The 25,036-nt window shown below is 35.7% G+C and overlaps 1 protein-coding gene across 1 annotated transcript in view; it reads right to left on the minus strand.

Annotated features, from left to right (window-relative positions):
* The window catches only part of AGPS (alkylglycerone phosphate synthase), a gene marked incomplete at its 3' end in the record, with an annotated part of 134,566 nt that overhangs the window by 62,587 nt on the left and 46,943 nt on the right, over nt 1-25,036 (minus strand). Inside the window, exons 9-10 of the mRNA XM_080690333.1 lie at nt 21,871-21,996; nt 19,276-19,384 (exon numbers count right to left, since the gene is read on the minus strand). Coding sequence (XP_080546459.1) covers nt 19,276-19,384; nt 21,871-21,996 — 235 coding nt within the window. The remainder of the gene's footprint in view (nt 1-19,275; nt 19,385-21,870; nt 21,997-25,036) is intronic.

A 25,036-nucleotide genomic window follows, 5' to 3' on the forward strand; every position in this document is an offset into this window, starting at 1 on the left:
AAATAACTTGACCATATATGGAAGAATTTATTTCTAGGCTTTTTATTTTACTTCACTGGTTTATATATCTGCCTTTATAGTAGTACTACACTGTTTCAATTATTGTAGCTGTATAATGTTTGAAATCAGAAAATGTACATCTTCTAGCTTTATTCTTTTTCGAGATTGTTTTGGGTATTTAGAATTCATATTTCATGTTAGGACAGACTTTTTCTGGGAAAAAAAATAAATGTACGATAGTTTTAACTTAAAAAAAAAGAAAAAAATATCCTCTGGTAAGAAAGAAAACAAAAAGAAATACTGAAATGTTATCTCTAAGTGATCAAAAGTTTGATATCAGACAGATGAATCTGTTATGTGAGATTATCATTGTTAATTTTGGATAAATTGTTATAATATTAGATGTCAACCACTAAGCCAAGCATGGGAAGGAGAGATGGGGAGGGATTGGGTTGGGGATTGGGTAGGGGCTAACTGGGTGATGTGTGCATGTATGTCTTCATAAGTTTTTATCCCATTATGATGTATGAATACAGTGTACCAATTAAAAAAATTTTAAAATTATTTTAAAAAGTTTTAGAATAAGCTTCTCTGAGTTATGTACACATATTAAGTATTTTTATGTAATCACTATCCAATAGTTATTTTTAATATTTTTAATATATTACAATTTATTAATAGAAAAAGTCTTGGGAAACCAATAGATTTTTATACCTCATATGTATTAAGATGAAAGTATATTTTAATGTATAACCTATTTTCATTGTGAAAACAATTTATTGGAGCAAAAAGAACCTAACATTCTTGAAGTTTAAGAAAATAGAAGAAACCTAAGGAAATATTACCTAGATTTTTCCCTTAGAATTGTTTAAAAAAAAAAAAGACAAAGGTATTATGGAGATGCCTTTGCAATACCTTTGTAGGAGACAAAAGAACATATTGAGAGACAAAATAATTGTTATAAATATCTAGCACAAGAGGACCACCAATGAAACAAATGTTCTTTTCTTTATTACATAAGAGCAGGAGAGGGGGAAAAAATAAGTCAAATATAACCACATGACTTAAATATCTATGTCAACATTTGAAGAGGTATGGTTGAAATATATATATTTTATATATATATATATATATATATACACACACACACACACAAATACACACACATACATACACATACACACATACACACAAGTCAAGTCTATATGACATAAGATTTGTATACAAAAGTCAATTGTATTTCTATAAAATAAAGTTAAGAAAATAATTTCATTTACAATGGTATCAAAAAGAACAAAACAGAATGAGAAATATGACAAAGAAGTACAAATTATACTTTGAAAACCACAAAGTACTGTCAAAAGAAATTAAAGATACATATAATTGGAAATATAGTCCATATTCATGAACTGAAAGGTTTAACCTTGCTAAGATGGCAATACTCCCTAAATTAATCTAATCATCCCATAGAGTCAATTAAATTTCTACCAGAATCTAAGATGGCTTCACTGTAGAAATCAACACTCTAATTCTATAACTTATATGAAACCATAAGGGACTCAGAATAGCCAAAACCATATCCCCCAAAAAGGAGGATTCATACTTTCTGCTATAAATATAATAATCAAATCAATATGGAACTAGCATAAAAACAGATACATAGGTCAATGAAAAGAAGTGGAAATCCAGAAATGCTCAGTTTATTTTTGACAATAATGCCAAGAACATTCAATGAACAAAGAATAGTCTTTTCAAAAGTGATGCTGGGACAAATGGATATCTACACACAAAAGAATAAAGTTATGCCCTTACCTTACACCACATATACAAAAAGTAACTCAAGATGAATCAAAGATCTAAATACAAAAGCTAACACTATATAACTCTGAGAAGCAGCCTTGGATTTGTCATCAAATTCTTAGGTATAATACCAAAAACATAAGTAACTAAAGAATAAATTTGACTGCACCAAAATTTAAACCTTTTTGTTTCAAGGACACCAACAAGAAACTTAAAGAATGGGAGAAAAAAAATTACAAATCATGTATCTGAAAGGGACTTGTATCTAGAAAAAATATCTCTTATAATTGTATAATTAAGAAAATTCAACTAAAAAAATAGGCAAGTATTTGGAATAGACATTCTTTCAAGGAATCTACCACTGGCCAACACATGAAAAGATGTTCAACATCATTAGTCATCGAGAAAATGCAAATCAAAATAAAGTGAAACTTGAAGGAGGGAACAGTCCAGACGATGTTATATCCACAAATATATCATTACCAATCTCTCTAACATACACAGAGAGAGAATGAGGGAGCAGGGTGTGTGGAAGGATAGACACCAAGCAATGTCTGTGGGTATGAATGTCTCTTCTCTTTGAGTCTCACCCTGATGAATAATCAGAATGGCACCAATAAAACTATCTTAAAAACCCTGTGAGATCCCATTTCATCACTATTTGTATGACAATTATTTTTCAGAAAAAGAAAAACTAACAAAGTATTGGCAAGGATGTAGAGAAATCTGGAGCCTACATACACTGATTGTAAGAATGTTAAATGATGCAAACATGCAGGGAAATAGTCTGGCTATTCTTCAAACTATAAAACATAGGGTTATGACTAGTATGACCAGTAATTTCACTCCCAGTTGAAAAAAGTAAAACATAATAATTTGTATCCAAATGTTTATCCTAGCATAACTGACAACAGCAAAAAGGTGAAAATAATTCAAATATCTATCAACTATTAGATGGATAAATCAAAAGTAGTATGTCCATTCAATAAATTATTTAATCATAAAAAGGAATGAAGTACTACTAATATATGCTACAACAAGTGAATCTTGAAAACTTTATGGTAAGTGAAAGCAGTCACAAAATGCTAGGAATTATATGACTCCACTATATGTATGTCTAATGTCCAGAATAGACAAATCTAGAGAAACAGAAAGTGGGTCAGTAGTTATTTAAGGCATGGAAGGGTGGATGGGAGGAGCCATAGCAAAAAATACAGGTTTCTTTCTAGGTGTACTTCTAATCTTTTCTCAGAGAAGAGGCAAAAGGTTGACAGGTGAACTATTAGTACTTTGCTGTTTCTCACCTACCAGCACATAATTATTTATCAATTATTCTTGATTACCAAGACAAGCAGTGTCACTTTCTTTACTTTCTTTTTCTTTTTTGAGGCTAGAATCCATGAGTTATACCCCCAGCCCTATTTTTTATTCTTTATTTTGAAACAGGGTCTCACAGAGTTGCAAAGGACCTCTCTAAGTAGCTGAGGCTGTCCCTGAACTGCATTCCTCCTGCCTTAGCCTCTTGAATGCTGGGATTATAAGTGTGCACCACCATGCTTGGCTGTGTCACTTTCATTTTTAAAGTTGCTAATATCCTTCCACAATACTGATACCATCACTATGATTATTTTATAAATCTTTCTACTCTTTCCAACATTTTTAGAAGTTTCTAACAGTCTTGCAATTAAAACCTGATGTTCAAGGTTAGTTCTATACATTTCAAGTTTGTCAGGCATACTTTCCAAAAGATATAAATCATATATGTACTCTAGTCTGTCCACAAAGAAAACCTTAAAAAATACTTCCTCAAACTTGAAAGTCACCAGAATGAAATTCATTTAAAGATATGAATATAAACTGACTTTAGACACGTAAATTCTTCTACTTAAACTCCAAGTCCCAGCTTTTTGTGAAATACATCTTTACTATAAGACATAAAGCCATGAAGTTATTCTTTGAATCAGAGCATTGTAATCCAAATATAATTTAAAAAAAATCGGAAACCACTTAAACAACACAATAGGGTTATGACTACATACATCCATCAGAGTACATTCAGTGAATGGAATATCATGTGGGTGACAAGAAGAATAAATTGGCTCTAAATGTGACACGGCATGACTGCTGTAAAATTAAATATGCAGAATAGTAAACTCCCATTTGTCTTTTTAAGAAAAACATTTATATATTTTATGTTTATATATATATTAATATATATATATGTTATATATATATATATATATTAATAATGTTGACACTTCACCAAAGTAAATGTTTAACAATAATGCCAAATTATAACACTTATTAGGACTTGAACAGTAAATAGCCCTGGTCATCTCCAGATAAACTTTCTAGGCACTGAAAAATGAAAGGAATCCGTCTTGGAGAAACAAGGGTAGTACTATATATATTGAGAGCAACAGAGAAAGAGTGAGAGAAAGAGAAAGAATATGAATGAGAACTCCTTAAAGACAAAGCAGTAAAGGAAAAACATAATAAAAGAAAAATTAAAGATGCTACAGAAATTAAAGATAGGCCATTCTTTCCCCCATCAAAGTCACCACTAATAAAATAAATGGCACAGAAGAAAATAGATTTCAAAAATGTCAAACTAGGAATTCTAAGTAATAAAGAGGAATTTAAAAAAAGGCCAAATTCACTTTTTAAAAAACTTCTGCAACAAAGTCAGAAAATATAAATAAAAGCATTTCTGCTGATAAAATCCTACTGTCCCAAATCAACTATGATTTTGAGAAAACCCAAGACAACATTTCAAATCAAATTGAATATTACCAAAAAAGCAAATGGGGATATGATAAATTACTTTGAATCAGAAACAAAAAAGTTAACAATATATAGACAAAAAGAGAGGAGTAAGTAAAACAAGAAGTGATCACTCTCAGGGAAAGAAACAAAATAACAGCAATTTCTTAAAGTATATTTAAAACTGAAGTCTAAATTACAAGGTACTCAAAGAAAAATAGAAAATAGATTTTTATAAAAATTTACTAAAGGACATTTCTAAAATGTAGAAAATAACTAAGAGAAAACAATGACGTGAAGACAGAGAAAAAAATAATTTAAAGAGAAAATAAGCAAAGAGAGTTAAATATATGTATAATGGGTATTCCTAAAAGAAAAAAAAAAACAAAGCAATAAAAATACTTTATTTAAAAATTTTAAAAATTTTTAAATATTTAACATTGCAATCCAAAAGAAACCTTCCAAAAATTAAAGAAGACTTTAATTTATACATAGATAGGGTCCACTAGAAACCAGAGCAGAATGATCCAGAACAAATAACCCTTAAAGTGTTAATTTACAAGAGTTTAAAAATGAAAGAAAAAAAAATCCTCAGGGCCTCCAGGCAAAAAGAAAAAGCAACTTACAAATTCAAGAGAATTAGACTAGTATCATTTCTTTAAAATAATACATAAAATCAATGTAACAGTGGAACAGCATTTTCAATAAAGTCAACTGTCCTGAAAATATCAAAGCCAAGAAAAAGAGCTTAGAACACTTCAAAACTCAGGGGGGAAGTCAAATGTGCCCTTTCTAAGGAATCTACAAAAGGAAAAATTTTAATCCCAATATGACAAATATAAAAAGTATTTCATCTATTTAACTATAGAGCAAATAACTGAAACATAAAGGCAGGCATGGTGGCGTACACCTGTCATCCCAGTAGTTGGAAGGCTGAGACAGCAGGATCACAACTTCAAGTACAGCCTCAGGAAGTAGTGAGTCTCATCAACCTACTGAGATCCTGCTTCAAAATAAAAATAAACAAAAATAGGGAGGGGGGTATAGCTCAAAGTTAGAATGCCCCTGGGTTAACCCCCCCCCCTCACACAAACCCTGAAACATAGGTGTATCACAGGTTAAAAATAAAAATGTACTTTGTTTCTACAAATAAAAGAGCAAATACTAATTCTACATACAGAGAAGAATGTAAAGTGCTTCACAAACTTTGAATATTTATTAAAGTTTGTATTATATATTGCTGGAGAGGATGTGGGGAAATAGAAACTCATACACTGTTGGTGGGTTTGTAAATTAGTATAAGCATAATAGAGGTCAGTATAGAGGATTCCTCAAAAGACTAGGAATGAAACCACTATATGATCCAGCTATATCACTCTGGTATACTTTCAAAAGAATTAATTAGAATACTAGTGATACATGCGTACCATGTTTACAACAGAACAATTCACAAAAGCCAATTTATAGAACCAACCTAGGAGTCCATCAACAGAAGAATGAATAAAGAAAATGTGGTACATACATATAATGAACAACTCAGCCATAAAGAACAAAATTATGTCATTTACAGGAAAATGAATGGCACTAGATGATATTATGCTATGCGAAATCAGTCAGCCTCAGAAAGTTAAGGGTTGTATGTTTTGGCTTATATGTATCAGCTAGAATAAAAACAGGAAACAAAGGAGACTACAATCAAATGAGGAGAAAAACCATTAGAACAAGGGAATTGGCTTGTGGGAGGGGAAGTAAAAGGTAGGGAGGAAGGGAAGGCCTGAGGAAGATTATATTCATATATGAAAGTATCACTACCAATAACACTTATGGGGAAGGAGAAAGGTGTGATACAGAGAAAAACAGACCAAGTTATATGTGGATATATTTATGTATTACTTTGAATCTCACTAGGATATAAAATTACAATGAACAATAAAAGTATAAAAACAATTTGTATTATATTGTTATAGGATCTAAAATGGAAGAAAGCTCCTTAGTGAAAAATCATGACAAATTTGTAACAAAACAAATACATACTTCATATGATCAGTAGCATGAAAAACTTTGAAAGATAAGGGAAAACAAATTTTTGTTGTTGTTGTTGTTGTTCTAAAGGTTGAACCTAAAGGCATTCTACTGCCAAACTATATTCCCAAACCCTATTTTATTTATTTTGAAATAGGGTTTCACTAAATTTCTGACCTTGAACCTGTGATCCTCCTGTCTCAGCCTTCCCAAGTACTGAGACTACTAGTGCATAACCAGGCCCAGTAAAACATGCTTTTTGATGTAATGCTTTCAAGGTTGTCATCAAGTGGCTTAATTATAGCAAAAATAAAATTTTTTATGCTTTATGAAAGGTTTATGATCATGTTTAAGGCATAAGGTTATTATTTAGGTAGTAGGCCCTCAGCAACTTAGTGAGACCCTGTTTTAAGATAATGCCCCCTGGATTCAGTCCCCAGCAAACACACACACACACACACACACACACACACACACACACACACAACTTTACAAAAGAATATACTTCACATAAATTTACTTTTTCAGTCATGCTGTCTCCCAGGCTATATTAAAATAATTATACGGTCAAGTGTGGTTGAGCACACTAATGATCCCAGTACTATAGGAGGCAGAGACAGGAGGATTGCAGGTTCGCAGGCAACCTCAGCTACTTAATGAGGCCTTCTGCAATTTAGTGAAATCCTGCTTTAAAATAAAAAATAAGACTGGTGTAGCTAGGTGGGAGAATGCCCCTAGGCTCAATCCCCAGTACCACAAAAGTTTTTATTATTATCATTATACATTCCTATACAAGCTGAAATGGTGATTAAAAACAAAAAACTGCAACTCTGGGCGTGGTGGCGCACATTTGTAATCCCTGCGCTTGGGAGGCGGAGACAGGAGGATCGCGCAGGTTCAAAGTCAGCCACACTGGCTTAAGAGACCCTGTTTCCAAATAAAAAGTATAAAATAGATCTGGAAGTGTTGCCTGGAGGTAGAGAGCTTCCAGAAACCCCAGTACCACCAAAAAAATAAATAAATAAAAATAAAAATAAATAAAAAACTGTAAAGATCATTGATACCAAAATAATAAAGAGCAAGAATAATAGTAACAAACTAACTGTGGTGAGTATGTAATGCCTGATTACAAACTGCTTAGTGTAATGTCATTCAACCCTCACAACAATCTTATCAAGATAAGAACTTTTATTATTTCTATTTTATAGCTGAGGATACTGGGCACAGATAATTCTCTAACTTACCCAAAGAAAGGCACAGAAATATGTGGAGGAATTAGAATTGAAATCCAGATCTGATAAGACTTTACAGTTCACTGTCTTAAATCAGTTTGCTATTTTGTAAACATATTTATAATAAAATCTCACTTAACTATAGTAATTTGGCCTACTAGCTTTACATTTTATAACCATATTTATTTCTTTGTTTGCTTTAGTGTAAGTTTACCTTCCCTGAATCTCTCTCTAGCCCCCATGTGTCCTCTGGACTTAATGTCGGCCCTACCCTGCATTTAAAGTCTTATGACACTGACTGAAAAACTGGTAACTTCATTCAAAGACTTCTCACTTCTAAGCTTGCCTACATGCTATTTTTACAAGGCAAGTCAATTCCCTCTTTCTTCCCTCTGTTTGATTTAAAATATTTTCTCCTTATCAAACTTTAACACTATTTTAGGTATAATTTCTCTAGGGAAGCATTCTTAAGCACCCATCAACCTGATCTTGTATTTAATTATAAAATTTATCATACTGTAGAATACTGTTATATACTTAAGTATCCTTAAGTGTGCCAGTCAGTATTAACAACTTGAACTTTCAAAGTACTAAATGAGAAGAGAAAAAAAAGTTTGAAGAGGTTACTTAAAAAGATAATCTAGGTCAGATTCAAAATGGCAACTACAGGACACACCCCATCTCAGTAATTGGAACAAATAAAGTTCAACTACCAAGAAAGCAGCATCTTGACAAACAAAATAAACAAAGCAGCGGAAGATACCGCAGGGAACCATAGTGGAAGGAAATCCAGTTCTCTGAACACAAGATTCACTGCAAAAGCCCGAGCAGGCAACTGACCTGGTATGGCGGCCGGTGCCATCTCGGGCCACCAACCCAAACTGCAATTGCTGGCTTCAGCACTGCAGCCCCAAGAAATCCCAACAAATAATCCAAGAACTTGAAATGCAGAAAGCAGCCGCAGAGCTCCAACATCGTAAGTGACTGGCACCATCCTTTAGAAACCAGAAAAACACCCAAAAGCCCATGCGATCACCAGAGGCAGCACCCAAAGTGGCACACTATGGCCACCTGACCCGCAGGACAGTAAGGTAACTGGGTCTCCTTACTCGGTGCAGAGCAAGCACGGGACTGTGGCGGGCTGGGACCTGGCGGCCCATCCTGACAGTAGTCCAGTGAGAACCTCCACAGACACAGGAAAGGCATAGTGCTCAAGGCGTGGTGCCTGTGCAGGGTCACAGGAGGTCACTCAGAGACCACACCCTATGGGTGTGGGTAAGGAGATGCAGGCCCAGGGTAGGAAGGTATAGAGCACAAGGCTTGAGATCATAGAGCCCAGGGCGTAGAGTGCAGAGCCAGGGCCACAGAGCTCGGTGCACAAACACTCATAAGGTAGGTCCAAAAGCTGACAATAGACTACAGAGCAAATGAAAGACATTGGAATATACTCCAGAATCTACCACAGAGAATAGATATTATATGGCACAGCTCTATATAACTAAATTAGCAGGGCTGCTCTTTTAAAATTTTGTTTTTTATATTGGCTTCTCTCATACTGTCATTAGTTCTTTTTGTCCTTTTTCTATTTTCTGTTCTTTCTCTTTTTTCTTATACCTTCTTTTCTTTTGGTTGTTTTTTTTTTGTCTTTGATTTATAATTGTTAGTTTTTATAATTTGTTTTGTTACTTTAGGTATGTTTGATTGCTCCTTTCCCCTATTCCTTTTACAAACTTCTTTACTCTAACCTATTTAGTCTCTTCTCTCAAAACTGTTTTTCCCTTATTGTATCTCCTTATTTTATATTCAAGCTATTTCACATCTCCATACCTAAATATTAATTACAAGAATCCTGCTATCTAACCTTCTCTCATTCTCAACCAGATGCTACCTTATTATACTTAAATCCTTACTCAATTTAGTCATATGCTCTGCTTTACCTGACTCTTGTATCCATCACCTCAACTCCTGTCCCCTTATCCAACCTGCACCACTGAAAAAAGCACTGCTTACCCATGCATAAACTTGCTGACACCTATAAATTCCTACTGCTAATGCTAAGATTTTATTGAACAGATTACCCAGAGAATCACACAAAGATGCCAAGACATCAGAAAAACAAGCCTGAGAACACTGAAAATATGAGAATTAGGAACAGTGAGAAATTAAGGGAAATCACAAATACTGACCTACAAGAAATTCAAGAAGGAAAATTCCAAATCCTGATATAAAGTGTGATGAAAGGCCTCACACCACGTGTATAGGAAATGAAAGAAGGAATGGAGACATTAAGAAAGAATCAGAAAGAAGTCTAGAATGAAATGAAAGAGCCAATAAATGAAATGAAGACAGCAATAGAAAGAAATTCTGGAAGATTAGATGAAATGGAAAACAGAATATCACTGTTAGAAGACAGTTCATTCAAAACCAAAAGCGCAGTTAACAGCATACAGATGTAATACAGCAATAAAAACTAAACATCCAACAACTATGGGACAACATGAAACATCCTAACTTACAGATAAAAAACAATGAAGAGCCAGGCGTGGTGGGGCACACTTGTAATCCCCGTGTTTGGGAGGTGGAGACAGGAGGATCGCGCTGGTTCGGAGCCAGCCTCTCTGGCTTAAGAGACCCTGTCTCCAAATTTAAAAAAATATTAAAATAGGTCTGGGAGTGTAGCCCGGAGGTAGAAGGGCTTCCAGGAACCCCAGTACCACCAAAAAAAAAAAACAAATAACAAAAAAAAAAAAAAAATGAAGAAAGGATAGACGTACAAACCAAGAGTACTCATAATTTCTTCAGAGAAATAATTTCAGAATTTCCCAAACATGGAAAGAAACTTGGACATACATGTACAGGAGACATACAGAACACCGTTAAGACAAGATCGAAGAAGGGCCTCCCCACACCATGTAATAATCAAAATGACCAACATAGAGGCTAAGGAAAGAATCTTAAAAGCAGTAAGAACAAAAGAATAGGTGACATATAGGGGGAAAACAATAAAAAGCAACCCAGACTTTACAACCCAAATCATGAATGCCAGGAGAGCCTGGTATGATGTAATCCCTGAAAGAAAATTACTTTCAACCAAAAACTGCTATATCCAGCAAGGTTATTATTCAAAATTGATGGAGAAACAGAATGTTTCAAGATAAGGAGAATCTCAAAAAATTCATGAGTACAAAGCTAACACTACAGAAAATACTTAAAAAAATAAATCATAAAGAAGAAAAAAGAAGCAAATTTCAGAACCTGAGAAGAGATAAAGTTGATCATTGGGGCAACTAAGCAAAGAAGAAGTAACATATCAAACAAAAGACAAAACACAAAATGGAAGAAAACAAAAAACATATTTCAATAATAACCCTGAATGTCAAAGGACTTAACTCACCAATTAAAAGACATATACTGGCAATGTGGATTAAAGAATATAGTCTAAATATATGCTGCTTGCAAGAAACTCACCTTACATCCAAAGACATTCATAGGCTGAAAGTTAAAGGATGGAAAAAGATATATCATGCTAATGGAGGCCAAAAATGGACAGGGGTAGCAATGCTGATATCCAACAAAACAGACTTTAAGCTAAAACACATCAGAAGAGACAAAGCAGGGCACTTCCTTTTATTAAAAGGAACAATTCACCAAGAAGATATAATGATAGTAAATGTTATGTTTACAAATGTGGGTGCACCAAATGTGGGAGCATCTACATTTGTAAAACAAACCCTTCAGGACTTCAGATCTCAAATAGACCCAAATACAATAATATTGGAAGACTTCAACACACCACTCATGCCACAAGGCAAAAAGTGAGTAAAGAATCTTTAGAACTAAAGAAAACTATAAACCAAATGGACCTAATAGACATCTACAGAATATTTCAACCAGGAACAGCAGAATACACATTCTTCTCAGCAGCTCGTGGAGCCTTCTCCAAAACAGATCACATCCAGGCCCATAAAGCAAGCACCAGCAGATTCAAAAGATGTAATATAACTCCCTGCATCTTTTCAGATTACAATGGAATGAAAGTAAAAATCAACAACAGGAAGACCAAACAAAGCCATTTAAATACATGGAGATTGAATGATATACTATTGAATCATGTGTGGGTAAGATCAGAGATAAGGGGAGTAATAAAAAATTCCTGGAATTAAATGAAAAGAGACACAACATATCAAAATCTATGGGACACTCTGAAGGTAGTGTTAAGAGGAAAGGGTATAGCATTGAGTGCCCACATAATAACAGAGAGTCGCCAAGTAAACAACCTAATGACACATCTCAAGGATTTAGAAAATTGCAACAGTCTAATCCCAAAGCCAGCAGAAGGCAGGAAATAATTAAAATCAGAGCAGAAATAAATGAAAGTGAGAATAAAAAAAAATTCAAAGAATCAACAAAACAAAAAGCCGGTTCTTTGAAAAGACTAATAAGATTGACAAACCCCTGGCCAACCTAACCAAAAGAAAGAATCAATTCAAATCATTAAAATCAGAAATGAAAAAGGAGACATCACCACAGACAGTGGGGAAAATAAAAGGATTATCAGAAACTTATTTTGACAATTTATATTCCAATATACTGGAAAACATGAAAGAATTTGATAGATTTCTAAGCACATATAACCTACCTAGATTTTTAAGCACATATAACTACCTAAATTAAACCAAGAGGACATTGTAAGCCTAAACCAACCAATAGAAATAGAAACAGCAAAAAAAATTCTGCCATTAAAGAAAAGCTCAGGCCCTAACAGGTGTCCAGCTGAATTCTTCAAAACCTTCAGAGAAGAATTAGTCCTAATACTCTACAACTTGTTCCGGGAAATTGAAAGAGATGGAATTCTCCCAAATTCCTTCTATGAGACCGGTACCACATTAATACCAAATCCAAATAAAGATACCTCAAGAAAAGAAAATTACAGACCAAAATCCTTGATGAACATAGATGCAAAAATTCTAAACAAAATACTAGCTATATGCATTCAAAACCATTATCAAGAGAACTGTACACCAAAACTAAGTTGGTTTCATCCCAGAAAAGCAAAGCTGATTCAACATAGGCAAATCAATAAATGTTATTCAACACATAAATAGAACTTAGAACAAAAATCACATAATTATATCAATAGATGCTGAAAAAGCATTTGACAAAATCCAACACCCATTCCGGCCTTCACTGCAAAAGGGCCACACTTGTAATCCCTGCACTTAGGCTGAGACAGGAGGATCGCACAGGTTCAAAGCCAGCCTCAGCTACTTAGTGAGGCTCTCAGCAACTTAGTGAGACTCTGTTCCAAATAAAATATAAAAATAGGTCTGGGAGTAGAGCCCAGAGGTAGAAAGTTCCTGGGTTATATCCCCAGTACCACCAAAAAAAACAAACAAACAAAAAAAAAAACTGCAGAAAATTGGAATAGAAGGAAAATATTTCAACATCATTAAGGCAATATACAACAAACCCAAAGCCAACATCATATTGAATGAGGAAAAGCTGCAAGAATTTCATCTAAAATTAGGAACAAGACAAGAATGCCCACTACCACCACTTCATATAGTCCTCAAGACTCTTGCCACAGCAATGAGACAAGAGAAGGATATCAAAGAAATTCAAATAGGAAAAGAGGAATTAAAATTATCTTTGTCTGCAGATGACATGATCCTTTATCTAGAAGACCCAAAGAACTCAAAAGAATACTGAAGCTGATTAACCAATTCAGCAAAGTTGCAGGATACAAAATCAACCTAAAGAATCATTGCTTTTCTTTATACTAACAATGAATCCACAATGAAAGAAGTAAAGAAAACAATTCCATTCACAATAACATCAAAACCAATAAACTACTTAGGAATAAGCTTAAACAAAGATGTAAAAGATTTCTACAATGAAAACTATAAAACATTAAAGAAAGAAATTGAAGACGACCTTGGAAAATAGAAAGATCTCCCTTGCTCATCAACAGGCAGAATCAATATCATCAAAAAGGCTGTTCTGCCAAAAGTGATCTACATATTCACTGCAATTCCTATCAAAATACCAAGGATATTCTTCATAGATCTAGAAAAATCAGTCATGAATTTTATATGGAGAAAAAAAGGCCCAGAATAACCAAATCAATTTTCAGCAATAGCAATTATGCAGGAGGCATCACAATCCCTGACTTCAAATTATACTACAGAGCAAAAAGAGCACGGTATTGGCCAAAAAAGGGCACATATACCAATGAAACAGAATAGAAGAAACAGAAACAAACCCACACACTTACATTCAATTAATCTTTGATAAAAGGGCCAAACTCATACACTGGAGAAAAGATAGCCTTTCAACAAATGGTAATGGGAGAACTGGCTATACATTTATAGAAAGATGGAACTAAATCCTTACCTCTCACCGTGCACAGGAATCAACTCAAGATGGATCAAAGACTTAGAAATTAGACCAGAGACTGTGAAGCTATTAAGAGTTAGGGCATACTAAACACTCCAACATATAGACACAAGCAGTAACTTCCTCAACAAGAAATCCAAAGTACAGAAATTTAAAGCAAGAATTAACAAGAAAGGAAATCATTAAGAACCTAAAGAGAAAGTCTACATGATGGGAGAAGATCTTTACCAGCCACCACTCTGATAGGGGAGCTAATATCCAGAATATACAAAGAGCTCAAAAGATGATACACTAGCAAAACAAATAACCCAATCAAGAAATGGGCAACTGAACTGAATAGACACTTCACTAAAGAAGAAATAGAAATAGCCAATAGATACATTAAAAATTGTTCAACATCATTAGCCATCAGGGAGATGCAAATCAAAACTACACTAAGATTCCATCTAACCCCAATCAGAGTGGCAAACATAAAGAAGTCAAATAACAACAAATACTGATGAGGATGTGGGGAAAGAGAAACTCTTTTTACACTGTTGGTAGGAGTGCAAACTAGTTCACCTGTTATGGAGATCTGTGTGGAGATTCCTTTGAAAACTGGGAATGGATCCACCATATGATACGGCTATACCACTCTTGGGTATTTTTCCAAAGGGGTTGAAATCAGAGAACTACAGTAAAATACGCATACTCATGTTCATAGCAGCACAATTTGTAATAGCCAAAATATGGAACCAATCTAGGTCTCCATCAACAGATGAATGGATTGCAAAATTTTGGGAAATACACACAATGGAATTCTACTTAGCTATAAAGAAGAACAAAATCATGTAATTCCCAAAAAGATGGAAAGACCTAGAGAACATTAGTTGTTAGATCAGCCAAGCACAAAAAGAGAAGGGACATATGTTTTCTCAATATGCCCAAACTAGGGAGTATTGGGGATACTAAAGGGACTCCACATAATGGAGGGGAAAACTCAGCAAAGCTAGAAAGGAAGGGTAGGAGAGGAAGAAGGCTGAGGTTGATTTACTGGAGGAGCTACATTTGGATAGGTATATAACTGTGTATGTAGCATGGTCAAACTAGAAACTCATTGTTGGGAGGGGAAAGAAAGGAAAGTTGGGGGAGGAACCAAGCACTGTGTGTCCATAGTCACAACACTGAGTGTCCATTGTCACTTTTATGCATAAGGACAGAAGGTAACTGAGTTATGCAAATGAGAGGATGCTTGCTATTTTTCAAATAAGCACTTCAAGGATGAGGAGACTGTGGCTAAGGATGGAGGGTACAATGCACTTTCTTTTTTTTTTTTTTTTTTTTTTTTGGTGGTACTGGGGGTTCCTGGAAGCCCTTCTATCTCCAGGCTACACTCCCAGACCTATCTTTTATATTTTTGTTTGGAAACAGGGTCTCTTAAGCCAGCACAGCTGGCTTCAAACCTGCACGATCCTCCTGTCTCTACCTCCCAAGGGCGGGGATTACAAGTGTGCCTGCGCCACCATGCCTTGTTACATTTGCACTTTCTAGATACCTGTGACTCGAGGCCAGAGGGGAGTTAGGAAGTGATGCTAATGAGAGTGTTGTCTTCCACTGAATCTCTCAGCTATGGCTAAGTGGCCATTCATGCCACAACCCAGTTATTCTAGCTCCTTCTCAACAGGATGAAGATGGACTAGGAGGTAGGTGAAGAATGAAAATAAAAGCTGAGCGTGGTGGCACACACTTGTAATGCCAGCATTTGGGAGGCTGAGACAGGAGGATCACAGTAAGAGGCCAGGCTCAGCTACTTAGTGAGGCCCTTTGCAACTCAGTGAGACCCTGTTTCAAAATAAATAATAAAAGATAGGGCTGGGGGTGTAGTATGCCCCTGGATTCCATCCCCAGGACTGAGAAAAACAAACCATTTCAAATCCTAAAAACTACTTTTCCTAAAATCCATTAGAGAAAACTATGGACTTCCGGGAAGATGGCGACCGAGAAAAGCGGGGCTTAAGAGTCCCGCTAACAACCAATCTCCATTACCACAAAAAGAGCGCCTTTCATAGCCAGAAAACACCATCACCAGAAAAACAAAAAAACGACTAGGCTCCAGAGAGAAAGCGGACTGAGAACAGAGCTCAGGGCCACAGAGGAGACACACGCGCCCGAGGACGCGGCAGCAGCGCCATACTGCTAGCGGCAGCGGCGAACTCAACGGACGGCTACAGCAAGCCGAGGTGAGCCGATGCGGAACAGCCAGGCGGGATCTTTCGGCGCAGACAGCATTTAAAGCTCCCAGTGGCTGAGCTCAGCACACGCTGCAGGGATTCAGAGTGGAAATCAAAACCAGAGAAGAAAAAATAGGCCAGCCTCATGGCCGAGGGCGTGGCAGAGGCGCCATATTGCCACCGGCGGCGGCAGCAGCAGTGAATTCACCGAGTCCAGTACAGCTACATCTACGTACTCAAGAACAGTGAGTCAAATTGCGGGCCACAGAGGAGAAATCCCAGTATTGTGCCTCCTGGGACTTGACCCAGTGAGGGAGTGGTGGTGGCAGAGATATCACACCATAGGAGAGCGTGCAACCTGGCACCCCCCATAGTTTAAAGCAGTCTCTATCGACTCCCTGGGTCGGAGACTCTGTGATACAACCCAGTAAAGGAGTAGTGGAGTCTGAGATAATACAGACTCGAGATCCAGAGCACCTTAAGTGAAGCCATAGTGACCCAAGGGAAGAACCCAGAGAAGGCACAAACCTCCGAAATCATGGGAAAGAGGAATAACACTGGAGTAATGAATGTGCACAACCCCACAACATCAGAACCTGATAAAACAGAAAATCAGAGATTTCTAGAAGATCAAATCAGGAAAATAACTGTAGAAATAATAGAGGTGCTTCGAAAAGAACTCAGAGAGAGCCAAAAAGAGATAAAGGAGGCAATTAATGAAGTAAAGGCCTCAATTCAAAGCACAAACAACCGATTAGACCACATGGAGAACAGAATCTCGCTCTTAGAAGATGAGCAATCCAAAAATGAATGCATAGTTTCTAATCTAGAAAAAGATATCCAACAGCAGGAATCTGACATTGAAGAAATATGGGCCCATCTTAAGAGAGCTAACCTAAGAATAATTGGAATAGAGGAGGGAAAAGAAAGTGATACCAAAGGGATCAACAATCTCTTCAAGGAAGTAATAGCAGAAAATTTTCCAAATATAGAGCAAGAGGTTGATACACAGATCCAGGAAACTTATAGAACTCCCTTTAGACAGGATCGGAGAAGAGGATCCCCACGCCATATAATTGTCAAAATGACCAATGTGGAAGCCAAGCAGAGAATCTTAAAGGCAACAAAAACAAAGGGCCAAGTGACATTCAGAGGCAAACCAATTAGAATCACTCCAGACTTCCCAAACCAAGTCATGAGAGCCAGAAGGGCTTGGAGTAACATATTCCAAACTCTGAAAGAAAACAACTTCCAGCCAAAAATTTCCTACCCAGCAAAACTTTTTATCAAATTAGATGGAGAAATAAGAAGCTTCCATGACAAACAGAAACTGAAGGAATTTATGTCTTCAAAACCAGTGCTAGAGAAAATACTCAAAGAGATTAACTACAAAGAAGAAATAGGTAACACTCACCAGAACCAGAGAAACAAGAGTTTCCATCCAACAGACAACTAAGATTGGTTATCTGTGGAGATTCATTATTTATGTTAGTCTTTTACCTATCTCTAAATTGTATTGTTTGCCTTTATTGTTGTTAATTTTTACGATTTCTAGTTGGAATATTAATATACCTTCAGATATAGCATTTGGAAATATTTTATCCCATTCTATTAGTAACTTTTAACTCTGTTTACATTGTCTTTGGATATACAATATTTTCTTTTATTTTTTAGGGAGTTTGTATATTCTTCTGTTGCCTGTGCCATTGAAATCATATCCAAGAAATCACTGCCAATTTCAATGTTGTGAGGTTTTATGACCCAGATTTTCTCCTAAAAGTTTATAGTCTTAAGATTTATATTTAGGTCTTTTATCTAGTTTGAGTTAATACTTGTATGTGGGATTAGGTAAGGGTCCAACTTTATTCTTTTCCATGTAATTATTATTTTTCAACAATATTTAGTTAAAAGATTATTATTTCCACCACCAAATCTTCGTGGAAACCTTGTCAAAAATAACTTGACAATATAGGGAAGAAGTTAGCTCTAGGCCTGTATTTAACTCCAATGGTCTATATATCTGCCTTTAGAACAGTACTACACTGTTTCAAGTATTGTAGCTTTATATGGTTTGAAATCAGAAAATATATATCTGCTAGCTTTGTTCTTTTTCAAGATTGTTTTGGGTATCTAGAATTCATATTCCATATTAGGATAGATTTTTTTCTGAAAAATAAATATATAAATATATGATAGTTTCACCTAAAAAAACAGAAAAAAATATGCTCTGGTAAGAAAGAAAGCAAAAAGAAATATTGAAATGTTATCTTTAAATCATCAAATGCTTGGTATCAGACAAATGAAACTGTTATGTGAGATTATCATTTTTAATTTTGGATAAATTGCTATAATACTAGATGTCAACTACTAAGCCAAGAATGGGAAGGAGGGATGGGGAGAGAATGGGGTGGGGATCGGGTGGGGGCTGACTGGGCGATGTGTGCATGTATGTCTACAAAAGTTTGTATCCCACTATGATGTATGAATACAGTGCACCAATAAAATTAAAAAAAAAAAAAAAAAAAAGAATAAACTATGACACAGTGATACAATTAAAAAAAAAATAAAAAAAAATAAAATAAAATCCATTAGAAATTCTGAAAAAATAAAATAAAAAAAACTATAATGTCTCTGTAAATATAAAAAAGCAGTAGTATGTACAAGAGGATTTACTAACATGTTCTCATGATAAAAGCTTTATTAAGGACTAAAGTAAAGCTTTTTTGAAAATCACTATTCCTTAAATATATAAAACATGTCTTTCTTTCAAGATCTGATATCACAGTATTAGATTTCACAAACTGAGTTACTAACCCATACTTTTTTCATAATAAATTTGTAGTTATATTTACCTTCAGATCCCATGATGAAGTGATGAATATCAGGGCCTGTTGACATTCGAGGTCCTTGACAGCTTTTTTCTATTACACCTCTAGGTGTTACCACTTTCATATGAACCACCTGTTTAATACAACAGAGAATGTAAATTCTAGGCATCTGTCAGTAAATACGTGTGTATGTATACTTTCATGTGTGTGTGTGTGTATGTGTATACACACACACACACACACACACATATACATACATACATACATATATATTTACATAAAACACTGCTTTTAAAATATTGGGATTAGCCAGGTGTGGTGGCGCACGCTTGTAATCCCCCTGTGCTTGGGAGGTGGAGACAGGAGGATTGCACAAGTTCGAAGCCAGCCACGTTGGCTTAAGAGATCCTGTTTCCAAATAAAAATATAACATAGGTCTGGGAGTGTAGCCCAGAGGTAGAAGGGCACCCAGGAACCCCAGTACCACCACAAAAAAGGGGAATTAATTTATAATGCTCTTCTGAATTCTAATATCTTTCAGTAATTCTTAGACTAAGGATAAATTTTATATAACTTTATGTAAAATAAAAACCCATTCTAAAATTGTTACATATCTCTTGACTTAAAATAGTTTAAATATATTCATCATCTTCATCTTAAGAATGGAAAAACACATATCTTTAAATCAAACTTAATCTATGGTTTCCATAGAACAACTAAAGGATTAAAAACAGCAAATATAACAGGTCCATTATTTATTTAATGATATTTATGAAGCACTGCTATTCATATCAGGCAGTGTGCTAGGTTCTTAGAATTCTAAGAAAATACTTATTAGTGCCATATCCCCATCTTCAACCACATTTAGAAGACTAAAAAAATAAATAAATTTTGAATCTTGTCAAAATCAAGATGGGGCTGAAGGCATAGCTAAGTTGAAGAGGACTTGCCTAGCACATACAAGGCTCTATGTTAGATCCCTAGCACCACAAAATAAAATACAAGTCACTGGGCTGAAGAGGCTCAAGAGTTGACTAAGTCAAAAGACAGCAAGAGCCAGGCGTGGTGGCGCACACTTGTAATCCCCACTCTTGGGAGGCGGAGACAGGAGGATCACACAGATTCAAAGCCAGCCCCAGCCAGGCTTAAGAGACCCTGTTTCCAAATAAAAAGTGTGCACATATATATATATATTAGGTCTGGGAGTGTAGCCCAGAGGTAGAAGGGCTTCCAGGAACCCCAGTACCACCAAAAAGACAGCAAGAGATATGTGTAAGACACTGCACAGGTGAAAAAATAGATATACTGGGAAAGAGACCATTTTTTAAAAGTTTGTGAAATCTGAATCAGAAACCAATAATTAAGCCAGGTATGGTGGAGAACACTTGTAATCCTAGTACTTGGGAAGCTGAGACAGGAGGATCACAGGTTCAAATATAGCCTCACCAACTTAGTGAGATCCTATATCAAAATAAAATAACCAAATAGCTCAGAGATAAAATGTTCTTGTGTTCCATCCCCAGGACCAAACACACATCACATTCCCCCCCCCCTCTCTCTCTCTCACACACACACACACACACACACACACACACACACAAAACCCAATAGTAAAAATCCAACACATTTTTAGAATTTTTGAGAGATAAATAATAACCTATTATTAAAGAAAATGAGCAAAGGGCATCACACTATTCACAAAATAAGAAATAAAAATTGCCATCCAGGTGTGGTGGTGCACACTTATAATCCCAGCATTTGGGAAGCTGAGACCAGAGGATTGTGGTTTGTGGACAGCCTCAGCTACTTAGTGAGGCCCTCCACAACTCAGTGAGACCCTGTTTCAAAATAAAGAATTAAAAATTGGGCAGGTGGTATAGCTCGGAGGTCAAATGACTCTGGGTTCCATCCCCAGACCCGCCCAAAAAAAAAAAAAAAAAGAGCCAATGAGAACACTTTAAAATAATTTTGATCTTTTGCCGGGCGTGGTGGCGCACGCTTGTAATCCCCACACTTGGGAGGCAGAGACAGGAGGATCGCGCAGGTTCGAAGCCAGCCGTGCGCGCTGGCTTAGGAGACCCTGTTTCCAAATATAAAATGTAAAAATAGGTCTTAGAGTGTAGCCCGGAGGTAGAAGGGCTTCTAGGAACCCCAGTACCACCAAAAAGAAAAATAAATAAATAAATAATAATAATAATAATAATAATAATAATAATAATAATTTTGATCAGGCGCTTTACTTTTCATAGAGATTTTTTCAGAAAAATAAATGTAAAGTCTACTAAAGTAAAATAAGATCAATGTTGAGACCACCTAAATATGGACTAAAATCTTGGTAGACTGGAAGACTGTTTTAATAAGGCTTGTAAAACAATTTGTATATTTGGTAAGTATGATAACATCTACAAAGCTTAAATATTTTGAAAAGGGACATCCTTAAATCATGACCACAACTGTGTTTTCTAATTGTTTCTACTATACATATTCAACATTATTATAATGAAAAGGGAGTATATTACTGGAAGACCTAACATCCAACTCCTAATTTTTGAAGGTTTTTAACCTCTTTATAATAACCCCCACAAAATAATCAATTATTATATAATTAGAAAAATTCACCAGGTCCTCAATATTGCCATAGATATTCTTCTTCATGCCCGATGCCCGAGTAGATATCCATCCTCCCACGGTGCTGAATTCCAGGGAATCTGGTTCATGACCTGTACAATAACCACTTTCTTTAAGCTGAAAAAAATATATATAATATTTTACTAGTGAAAATGGTCCCATTTCATGCAGTATTCAACTCCTCCCATTTAAAATTTCCATATCTGACTAATATTTTTATTCACTAAAAACCACTACAGTAAGACCCTGTTTCAAAATAAAGAATAAAAAAAATTGGGCTAGAGGTATAGCTTAGAGGTAGACTGCCTCTAGGTTTGATCCCCAGTACTGGAAATAAAAAAAAAATATTTGTATTATACTAATACTCAGGAAACTTTCTTCAGCTTTTGTCTACAAGAAAACTATAAAAATGAAGTGTGGATCAAAAATAGTTGTATTTTTCACAGGTTCAATAGACAATCTTGCCCTTTACATCCTTTTAAAGCCAGTTGTCCTTCCTAACTTTTATCCCCCAAAATAGACAATTTAAATACTTGTGGAGAACAGATTACACTTGAATAACTGCCAGCTTCATCTAAACATGGTAAGTAAATAAAGCACTTAATCTCTTGTTCTCCCTGTCCTAATATGAGATGCTGCAATTTCAGAAAATCTGAGCAAATTGCCTGTACTTAATTCTCTCAAGGAGTCATGTGTTTTAATGTACAGCCATCTGGTTAGGTTTTCTGCATATAATGCCATCGTTTATTTGTGATGCAGACCATGCATTCCTGTACATTAAAGAGTCACTTGTTCCTCATTTTTCTATATTAGCTTGGCTTTGCCATCTGTATAGCACCTGAGGTTGAATGGATGCCCTTTACTGTAACAACACCAACACCATTCCACTGAAATCATTTTAAAGATTCTGCCATCTCCTGTCAAATGGTACAGACATTACCATCTGCATGCCCACTGTCTACTGCACTCAAGCCCATCAATCTATGTTGACCATTCTGATAAGTTAAGCAACTGCTTCTGCTTTTCAAGGAAGCCAGGCAGAGAGGTAGAATATGTCAGCTATGTTTGTATCTGTGCATTTAAGTAAGGTATGAAAGTTGTAACTCCAAATTTGAAAGCCTATTAGGTTAAATATAATTTATATTTGTTAGGTTTTGCACACCAGTGCAAATCACTTATCTTTTCTAATTTTGGCGCTAGGGAAATAAGATTTGAAAAGATCAACTACCACATAAGATTTTTTTCACTAATATCCAATATATTTACTTATTATTAAGAGACTGATGTTAGTGGCACAAACCCATAATCCTAGATACTCAGGAGGATGAGGCAGAAAGATCAAATTCAAGGCCAGCCTAGGCAACTTAATGATACCCTGTCTCAAAATAAAAATTTTAAAGGGGAAAGGAGGGGCTGGGGGTGGGAATATAGCTCAAAGGTAGAATGCTCCTAGATTCAATCACCACTACTAAAACAAAAACAAATTTAAAGATACTAATAATCACCCTCAAATAGACAGATATATGCCTGAACAGGGTAAAATGAAGATTATCCAACTGTTATATTTGTTCCCTAACTCCATCATCAAATGATCTCTATTAACACTATTTTCTTTCAAAAGATTATTGCTATTCAACTTTATAAAAGTAAAAGAAAAAAATACATTCATGGAGCCTTAAATTGTGCTTAGCACTAACGAGGTAGTTTTACTTATTCTTATAACAAAAAAAAAAACCCATATTACCTACACAGAATTTATATACACTTAAAACTATTTCTACCAGTATATCCAATATTAAAATTGGATATTAAATTGCATCTTAAACAGCTAAACTACTTTATTACTTTTTCCAATTACAAGTAGCTACAAGATGCCAGGAGTTATATAAAGCAAGGAAGATAAGAATTTCAAAAATAAAAATAATAGTCCCTATGCTGAGCGAGCTTTATCTAGTATATCAGTTTTAAATCCACTTCCTTACCAAGAATTTAACTTCTTACTAGGTAAGTAAGGTTAAGTATAATGGTTAAAAACCAGGATTTAAAATTCATCATTTGTCCTAGCTAGAAAATCTGCATTTCTAGATATTTACTCAGGAGAAATGAAGGCATACATCCATGAAAGGACTTCTGTATTAATATTCATTGCAGCAGTGGGAGAGGGGGCCTGGTACTGGGGCTGAAACCAAGATTCTACCTCCATGCTACACCCCAAGTCCTTGCTTATTTTTTATTCTGAAACATGACCTCACTAGGTTGCTGGAGGTCTTACTATGTTTCTGGGGTTGTTCTCAAACCTGTGAGCCTCCTGTCTCAGTCTCTCAAATACTGGAATAACTATGGCACCAGAACACCTGCAGCTTCATCCACCATGAAACCTCACCATCCTGATCACCAATAATGAGGTTAAACGCTGACTCAGACAGATTGGCTGGTAGACCATGTCCAGGCAATTCCTCACCTTCAGTCCTAGTTAAAAACACCCACTGAGCCGGGCGTGGTGGCAGACTTATAATCCCAGCATTTGGGAGACAGAGAAAGGAGGATCCCGGTGAGTAGCCAGCGTCAGCTACTTAGTGAGGCCCTTTGCAACTCAATGAGACCCTATTTCAAAAGAAAAGAATAAAAATTAGGCCCAAGGGGGTGTAGCTTGGAGGTAGAATGCCCCTGGGTTCCATCCCCAGTACTGAAAAAAAAAAAAAAAAAAGTCAGGCATGGTGGCACTCACTTGTAATCCCAGCACTTGGGAGGCTGAGACAGGAGGATCTCAGATTCGAAGCCAGCCTTAACTACTTAGTGAAGCTCTCAGCTTAGTGAGAGCTTCACTAAGTGAGGCCCTTAGTGAGGTCTGGAAGTATAGCCTGGAGGTAGAAAAGTCCCTAGGTTCCAACCCCCAGTACCACCAAAACAGAAAAAAAAACACCCACCAATCCTCTCAATGTGGTAAACTCTCACCAGTTAAGGTCAGCAATACGAGACTCAGACTGGATTTGCAAATGACCCAGACCAAGAACTCACAGACAACTGCACCATCCAACCTATTAACAAATAAAGAATTTGCCTTAACCACAATTGCAATGAATGTTCTCCAAACAACTTAGATTGTGTTTCAGTTTCTACAATTTAAGTCTGCTCAGAACAACATCCCTTTCTCATC

Source organism: Muscardinus avellanarius (assembly GCF_963383645.1).
Source record: "Muscardinus avellanarius genome assembly, chromosome: 2".
In the NCBI taxonomy this organism is placed as follows: domain Eukaryota; kingdom Metazoa; phylum Chordata; class Mammalia; order Rodentia; family Gliridae; genus Muscardinus; species Muscardinus avellanarius.